This window comes from Pseudozyma flocculosa (genome assembly GCF_000417875.1).
Source record: "Pseudozyma flocculosa PF-1 unplaced genomic scaffold scaffold00008, whole genome shotgun sequence".
In the NCBI taxonomy this organism is placed as follows: Eukaryota; Fungi; Basidiomycota; class Ustilaginomycetes; order Ustilaginales; family Ustilaginaceae; genus Pseudozyma; species Pseudozyma flocculosa.
The window spans coordinates 38159-46371 of record NW_006920876.1 but is presented as its reverse complement, the minus strand read 5'-3'; the positions used below and the strand labels follow the sequence as shown (position 1 = coordinate 46371).

Sequence of the window (8213 nt, the reverse complement as noted above, 5' to 3'; positions counted from 1 at the left end):
CGGCGCCTCTCTGGCGGCAAGCTCGCCATGAGCTCGGCATAGACACTCGCCTCGCCTCCTGATACCCCCCGCACAACCCTTCTCCCGCAGCGGTGACGATATGGTGTTACGACGACAATGTGGCCGTCGTCGCACGTTCGTCCCGCCCGCACCTTTGTCTTCTTTCCGAGTCCTCGCTATTGTTTTTTCCCGGTCTTATCGCTCTCCTCCCCCCAACCCCACGCACCCGCACACGACCTGACCTGCAAATCGCAAAAGAGAATCCGAAGCCCATCTCGCCATCCTCCCCCGCCCGCCCGCCAGCTGCGCTCCCACATCGACCCAATCCCTTCCCATCCCCCCTTGTTGAGAGCGGGAGGGGACGACGAGTCGATGGAAGGTGCCACGTTCTCACCTCTGTCGCTTGTATTTTGTAACTCCCCCCTTAGCCTGTCGCCTGTCGTCTTCACGCAACGCAATCTCGCCACCATCCATCGTCGTCGCCCACCTCGCTTCGTACCCTGCCTGTCTGGCGCTGTCGGTCGGTGTTTCCTGACTCTCGTAGTCGGGCTGGTGGGACAGATATGCGGGTAGGGGAATCCTTGCGAAAAGGTGTCTTTGGGCGTACCCCCTTCTCTTTTCCCTCCTCCCCCCTTCGGGACCGTGAACCCGGGCGTGGTTGTGTACGAGGCCCTCGACTCGAATCAGGCACAGGACCATCTCTCTTGCAACAGTCTTCTGAGATTATACGGAGAACATGAGGCAGACAGAGGCGGTATAGAACAGCAGCGTGGGTCAGGGGGAAGGAGGGGATCGGATCGAGCAGAGACGAGGAGGACCTGGCAGAGACTGTCCCACACAGAGAGTGGGACCCAACCGGAACCGGGACCGGTCCCTGGATCGCTCCAGCTCAGCTCGGCTCGGCTCCGCTCAGCTCAGCTCAGCTCAGCTCCAGGGCAGGGATTAGACTAGACCTCCTTCTTGGCCTCTTCCTTCTTCGCCGCCGCCTCGGCCTTGGCCTCTGCCTCGGCCTCCTCGCGGTCCTGCTTGATCTCCTCGATTTCCTCGTCGATGCCAATCGCCTCGTCAAAGTCCTCGACCTCGGCCGCCTGCCGCTCGATGAAGGGCTTGATGAGTCGGTCAAAGTAGGGGTGGGCCTTGAGCTGCGGGTTGTTGCGGCGCACCATGCGGAAGTACTCGCGGTAGATGTCGCCGTCGTAGCGTCCAATGGGCGAGTTGAGGACGTGGTCGGAAATGGCAAACGAGTCGACGAGCGGGATGGCAAACTGACGCGTGGCGGCACAGTACTCGGTCACCTTGGCCTGCACCACGTCGAGCTGCGACGGCGACAGCCAGCCCGAGCGCAGGAAAAAGGCCGCCTTTTCCTCCATCTGCCACAGGCCGTAGAACTTGGCCAGCAGCTCGAGCTGCTCGCGCACGCCGTCGCCCGACTTTTCGACGCGCTCGACGGCGGCGCGGAACTGGCGGAAAATGTAGCCGCTCGTGTGGACGCTGGCCGCGACAAAGCGCACCTGCGAGCAGTCCTCAAACGCCTGCTCGCGGCTCCGCCCGGCCTTGAGGCGCGACTGGTAGTCATCGGCGGCCTTCTTGACGGCGTGCGCCGCCACCGTGGCCCAGCCCCGGTCGATGCCGTCGAGCGTGTCGAGCGCCGCGTCCGAGGGGCACTTGGCCGCCAGCACCTGCTCGATGTTGTTGAGGTAGCCCGTGCCGGCGCTCAGCTTCTTGCCCTCGACGGCGTCCTGGTACTGGGCGATGAGCGAGCGGCCCGACTGCAGCGCCAGGATGTGGTTGTCGCCCTCCCACGTGCCTGTCGAGCGCGGAAGTGAGCAGTGCAGGGAGAAGAGAGAGGATGGGTCGAGGGTCAGCGTTCCGCCCTCGGTCGCGGTGCACACCTCCGTGGCAAGTGCAACGCTCAGACTCACAGTGTACGGCAAAGTCCGAGTACATGTTCGCGAAGCCGTTGTAAGACGAGTAGCCGTGGCCGCCACACGCCTGCCGCGACTTCTCAATCGTCTCGAGCGTGGCCCACGTGCAGAATGCCTTGAGGCCGGCGCTGGTGGCGTGCGTCTCCTTGAGCATCTCGATGGTAGCCTCAAGGTTCGGGTCACCGGGCTCGAGGGCCTCGAGGGCCTGGCTGGTCTCGTCAAAGAGCCTCTGCAGCTCGAGGGCGGTGAAGCCAAACGCGACCGACTGGGCCAGCAGCGGCATCAGCCTGCGCTGGTGGATGGGGTAGTCGAGGATCTGCGTCTCGAGCCCGGCCTTGGGGTCCGACTTGAACTGGCGACGCACGGCGGCGTAGCGGACCGAGATGGTGAGCGCCTTTTTGGCCGTGTTGGCGGCGTCGGCGACCATGGCGGTGCGGCCCTGGAGCAGCGCGCCGTACGTGAGCTGCTGCAGCGGCGGCTCGCGCACCTCTCCCTCGCGCGTCACCTGCGTGTGCTTCATGAGCATGTAGGCGCGCGGGATGCGGACGTTGGTGAACTGGATGTAGCCGTTGTCGATGCCGTCGCGGCCCATCTTCTTGCCAATGTCGCCAATGTTGATGCCGGGCAGCAGCTGGTACGTCTTGGGGTCGCGCAGCGGCACGACAAACGTCTTTGTGCCGTGCTTCTTGCCCTTGATGATCAGCTGGGCAAAGACGGCGCAGTGGGTCGCCGTGTGGGCGGCACCGCCGATCCACCACTTTGTGGCGCCGAGGTTGGGCGTGTGGACGACAAACTCGTCGGTCTGCTCGTCAAACGTCGACGTCGTCTCGAGGCCAGCGACGTTGCTTCCGTGGGCCAGCTCGGTCATGCCAAAGCAGCCAAACATGCCGTTGCAGCCAATGACGCCCTTTTCCATCCAGTAGGAAAACTGGTTGGGGGTTGCGCCGGAGCGGAGGGCGCCGAGGAAGAGTCCGTAGTGGACGCCGAGGCGGGTCCAGAGGCCGGGGTCGAGGAGGCTCATGAGCTCCATGCGCTTCTGGAAGTCGTCGACCGACTCGCTGGTGACGTAGTGGGCGAGCCTCTGGATGCGCTGCATGGTGCGCTCGCGGATCTGCTCCTTTGTCAAGTCGTAGATGTCTCCCGAATAGAAGATGGGGTCGCGGCTCGCCTCGAGCATGAATTTCTCTGCAGGTGGTCGCGATGTGGGGCGACGAGAGAGCCGGGGGGGACGGTCGTCAGCAAACCGGGCTACCAGGGAAAGCAGTGTCGCATGCTGGCCACTCACCCTTCTTCTCGAGGTCCTTTTCGCTGCCGTGCTGCACAATGGACATCTGTGGGCAGGGAGTTCGTGGAGGCGAGGAAGAGGGCAGCAGTGGAAGAGTCAGCGCCGTGCGGCTCTCGGTGGGCGGCTGGATGGAAACAAGGGAGGAAAGCGGATGCTCACCTTGCGAATGTCGAAGGCGGGGTTCTCGCGCTCCTTTGCGAGCGTCTTGATGGTGAGGTCATCGGACCAGCTCGAGGTCGACGACGACGACATGATGGCGAGTCTACGTCTTGGTGCGGTGCAGGGTAGAGCGTGGTGCGATGAAGGGCGTCGTTGCCAGTATGGAGCGTGGGGTTATCCTCGTGCCAGCTATGCTTTGTTGCTGCTGATGAGGGTGCGGGTGTGCTCTACTTGTCCAGCAGTGGTGAGCAACTTGGGATGGTAGGTGGTGGTGGTGGTGGAAGGAGGATGAGACAAGAGAAGCGCGGCCAGGTGGATGCGGAGGTCAACTACAGCCGGGCGAGGGTTAAGTCGTCGTTGGTCGAATGCGGGGCACGGCGGGCGGGCGGGCGGCGTGGTTCGGCGGCGGGGGCGGAGCTGCTGAAAGCCCGCCCAAGAGGGCCCCCCGGCGCTGCCTGGCTGGACAAAAGTGTCAGCTGAAAATGGCCTGCCTGCCTCGGTGTGGAGTCGCGGGCGCGCGCCCAATTGGCCCTATGCAGGCATACCGGCCTCCTCTAAGCAGGGCAGGCCTACCAGCTCCGCCTGGCTTGGGTCGCGCGTCTCGCCGTGGGCAGGCCTGGCGGCAGAGACGAGCAAGCAAAGCAAGCAGCAAAGGCCTCGGTCGCATCCGATCAGCCGGCCTGGCGGGCTGGTGTTGCCTGGTGGCCCCCCTCGTTGCCTTTTCACGGACCCGCCGCGCCATCCTGACGTCCCGCTGCCTCGAGGCGACAGAAGGCGATGATCTAAGCGACGCCCCCGGCCCTGCTGGCTCGCTTGATGACCCAGGCTGGCTGGGCCAACCTGAAGGATCCTCGCCCAAGCCTCGCATGGCTTGGCTCAGCCCCGCCAACGCTATCCTCCCGACCGCCCCGCACTGGCCCTCGTGTTCGAGGGGCCTTTCACGCACGCACGCACGCACGAACGAGGATGCTCTTGCCGGGCCAAGGCCAGGGTCCTGCTTTGCCTTGATATCCATCACGACCCCGACCGCAGCTGCCGTCTGACCCAAGCCACATCACGGATAGAGTCAAACGGTTGGCCAAGCTGGCGTCGCCGGATAACGAGCTGATCTGTTGTCGCAAGGAGGAACCATCTGGCATGGCAGGCCTCGGTGCCGACACGTCGCGCAAGAGTGGCAGGCCCAGACAGACGGACCGAAGACGGCCTCAGACGGGCAAGCGGGGATCCAGAGGCGAGGCGACGGCTTCGATCCGGCACCTTGAGTTTGCCGTCAAGGGCGAGCGTGATGCCCGAAACCCGGGACCCCGCCTTTCGGAGCCGACCAGGGGCCGATCCGTAATTCCGGATCGGTGTCAAAAAGCCCGATTTGGAAAGACGGATGCAGATCGAAATGTTGCATCGGAGGGCACGGCCGACCATGTCCGAGAGGCGTCGACGTGCGGGGTCAGGCTCGGCGACTGGACCCAACTCCGCCGGTACGCACCGTCCGTATGCGATGCGAGGGCCGTCGACCGAGCCCACAAGCCAGAGCACGACGATGGACCGCCGTGGATGGGCTTGAGACGGTAGGAGGTGGCTTCAGCGTGCGTCGACCTCGATGGCGCACCGTGTCGCGGCAGGCATCGAGGGATGGTGAAGCGCGCGACCTGGCCTGGCCTGGACTGGCAAGCCTGGTTTGACGGAAGCGGCCCGGCGAAAGCGGCGAGAAGATTCCGTCGGGCCAGCATGTTGCGTCCGGGGGCCAATTGTGGCCATCGCATGGGGAGGCCGGCAGGGGTCGAGGTGCCGACAGGCCAGCCAGCCAGCAGCGCGGGGCGTTGCTACAGTCTATGGCAGAGCCGGGCAGCATGCCGACGTCGGCGTCGGATCGGCATCCCGCCGCGCTCTCCCCTCTGTCGCCCGCGCCGATGTGGGGTTGTGGATGCGGCCGGGGGATTCGGTATCTCCGGCGTCTTTGGTGGAGTTTCTCTCTCTCTGGCTGGCGAGGCCCTCAGGCCAGGCTGACCAGCAGGCTCCCTGCCTGCTGCCGACCTTGCAGCGGCTGTGGGCGCGCCGAAGTGGTCGCTGCTTTGGTGGTCGCTGTTTTGTGCGGCCAATTGGAGGGTCCAAACTTTTTTTTTCCCGGCGCCAGGGGGTGGGGGGGGCTCAGTCGATCCGCGTTTCTTCGCTTCAAGCGGCCAGCCGGGGAGGGGGGGACCATTTGGCGCGGGGCCAGGCTCAGGCTGACCAAACCTCGGCCTGGTCCGTAGCTCGTCTGGCAAGCCCACGGCATGGCCTGGCCTGCCTCGCCCCTTTGTATATGGTGACTCCCCGGGTGGTTCTCCCGCATCGGATCGCTGCCGCCATCACCACCACCACCAACACCATCACCATCATCGCTGCCATCGTCTCATCTCGTCTCGGTGTCCTCTCCCCTTCATTCGACTCGGCGCGAGTGCGCCACCCTTCAGCACGCCCAATTCCAAAAAATCGACGCCGCCCCACGCCCCGCCCGCGCCCACCAAACGAGGCTCGTCAAGCACCCCACATCCCCATTGCCCCTCAAACGACGCACCCGCCCACGCACCTCTAGACGACCAACCAGGCCGCTCCGAACCCGTCCGCGCCCATCGCCACGACATGACATTCGCATCATCCGCCGCGCCACCGCAGCACCAACAGCACAACCACACCGGCACCGGCACCGGCACCGGCACCGATGACGACCCGCCCGCCATCGAGGTCGCCGCCGGCACCTCGGAATTCACCCCTGTCCGCCCTGCCGACACGCCTCAGCATGCCACGATTGCCTCAACGCCACGCTCTATAGATGGCAGCACTGGCTCCGACGACGACGACGGCCCCAAAGACATCGAAAAGCGATCCCACCACGATGGAAAGCTCACACCAACATCCTTGGCCGGCGTTCCGCCCGCCACATCGACCACCAGCCCAGGCGCCGCGCCCGGCGACGGCACAAAGAAGCCGCACTGGCTCCAGCAGGACGAGGTGCTGCTGCCAAAGAACAACATGTTCCTCGTCATGCCCGCCCTCATGCTCGTCGTCTTCCTCGCAGCCCTCGACCAGACCATCGTATCGACCGCCCTCCCCGCCATCTCTGAACGCCTCCACGGCTCCGCAGGCGCCTACTCGTGGGTCGGCAGCGCCTACCTCCTCTGCTCCACCGCCATGATCCCCCTCTACGGCCGCCTCTCGGACCTCACCGGTCGCAAGCCCCTCCTATTCGGCGCCATCTTTGTCTTCCTCGCCGGCTCCGCCATCTGCGGCGCCGCCCAGTCCATGATCATGCTCTGCATCGCGCGCGGCGTCCAGGGCGTCGGCGGCGGCGGCATCATATCGCTCTCCAACATCATCATCGGCGACATTGTCAGCCTCGAGGACCGCGGCAAATACAGCGGCTGGATCGGCGCCGTCTGGGGCATCGCCTCGGTCATCGGGCCCCTCCTCGGCGGCGCCTTCACCGTCGCAGCGGCCGGCGGCTGGCGTTGGTGTTTCTTTGTCAATTTGCCCATCGGCGGCATCGCCTTTGCGCTCCTCTTCTTCTCGTTGCACCTCAACCCGCGCCCCAAGAAGTCGGTGCGCCAGATGTGCGGCGAGTTTGACTTTGTCGGCCTGCTCTCGGTCATCACGGGCGTCGTCCTGATCCTCGTCGGCTTCAACTCTGCCGAGACCAAGGGCTGGGGCGAGGCCGAGACGATTGCGCTGCTCGTCGTCGGCTTCGTCGTCCTGCTCCTCTTTATGGCCTGGGAGTTCCGCACCACGCGCAAGCCCATCGTGCCCCCGCGCCTGGTCAAGACGCGCACCACGGGCCTCATCCTCGTCTCGGTCGCCCTCCACTCGCTGCCCTTTTTCGGCGCGACCTACTACCTGCCCGTCTACTTCCAAGCAGTGTTTGGCGCATCGGCCCTCATGTCGGGCATCTACATGCTGCCCTTTTCCCTCGTCAGCTCCCTCATGTCGAGCGTGACGGGCATCGTCATTACGCGCACGCGCTCCTACCGGCCGGCGCTCTGGTTCGGCTGGACGGTCATGGTCATCGGCTACGGCCTCATGACGACGCTCGACGCCCAGTCGTCGCAGGTGCGCCAGGAGATTTTTTATCGGCATCGCCGGTCTCGGGCTCGGGTGCCTCTTCCAGACGCCCCTGGTGGGTCTGATGGCGGCCATGCCGCACGGCGACATGTCGACGACGACGGCGGCCATGCAGCTCATCCGCAGCCTGTCCGGTACGATGGGCATCGCGATTTCGGGCGCGCTCTTCAACTCGGAAGCCCAGAAGCGGCTCGAGCGGATCCCGGACTTTGATCCGCGCAGCATCCTCTCGGAGAGCGGCGCGCAGGACCTCACGGGGCTGGTCAAGATCCAGCCTCCCGAGCTGAGCCGACAGGTCATCGACGCCTACGCCAAGGGCCTCCAGGTCGTCTGGATCCTCTTTGCCCCCCTTGCCGGTGCTGGCTTGCTTGCCGTTCTGGGTGTCAAGGGATACTCGCTACGTCGTAACATTAAGCGCGGCGAGGAGGAGGCCAAGGTGCCGGCCGAGGGCGAGGGCGAGGGGGAGAAGGTGCATGATCCTGAAGCTGGTCTGCGCCACGACGGGGCAGATGCCAAGGACGAGGACGAGGGCGAGCCTACTTCGCCTGTCACTCCCACAGCGCCGGCAGCGCCGGCAGCGGTAGCGGCACCAAAGTCTACCGATGCTGTCGATCGGTGAGAGTCTCTTTTGCTCGTCGTGCCCCCCCCTCTTTTTGGTCTATCCCCACCCGCCAGACAGATATCGATATAGCGCCATTTGTCACGACGATAGATGTATGTATGGACGTACTCGCATGCCTTTGCCATGTGGC

The 8213-nt window shown here is 64.8% G+C and overlaps 2 protein-coding genes across 2 annotated transcripts; one reads left to right on the top strand and one right to left on the bottom strand.

The window, feature by feature from the left end:
• Positions 1 to 947: 947 nt before the first annotated feature.
• PFL1_02722 (uncharacterized protein) lies at positions 948 to 3462 on the bottom strand (the record flags this gene model as incomplete). Its single annotated transcript, XM_007880238.1, has 4 exons — positions 948 to 1807; positions 1923 to 3110; positions 3211 to 3256; positions 3370 to 3462. 4 exons carry the CDS (start codon positions 3460 to 3462, stop codon positions 948 to 950), a joined length of 2187 nt encoding a protein of 728 aa, XP_007878429.1.
• Positions 3463 to 5988: 2526 nt separating this feature from the next.
• PFL1_02721 (uncharacterized protein) lies at positions 5989 to 8080 on the top strand (the record flags this gene model as incomplete). The annotated part of the gene is made up of 2 exons (XM_007880237.1): positions 5989 to 7449; positions 7508 to 8080. 2 exons carry the CDS (start codon positions 5989 to 5991, stop codon positions 8078 to 8080), a joined length of 2034 nt encoding a protein of 677 aa, XP_007878428.1.
• Positions 8081 to 8213: the final 133 nt, after the last annotated feature.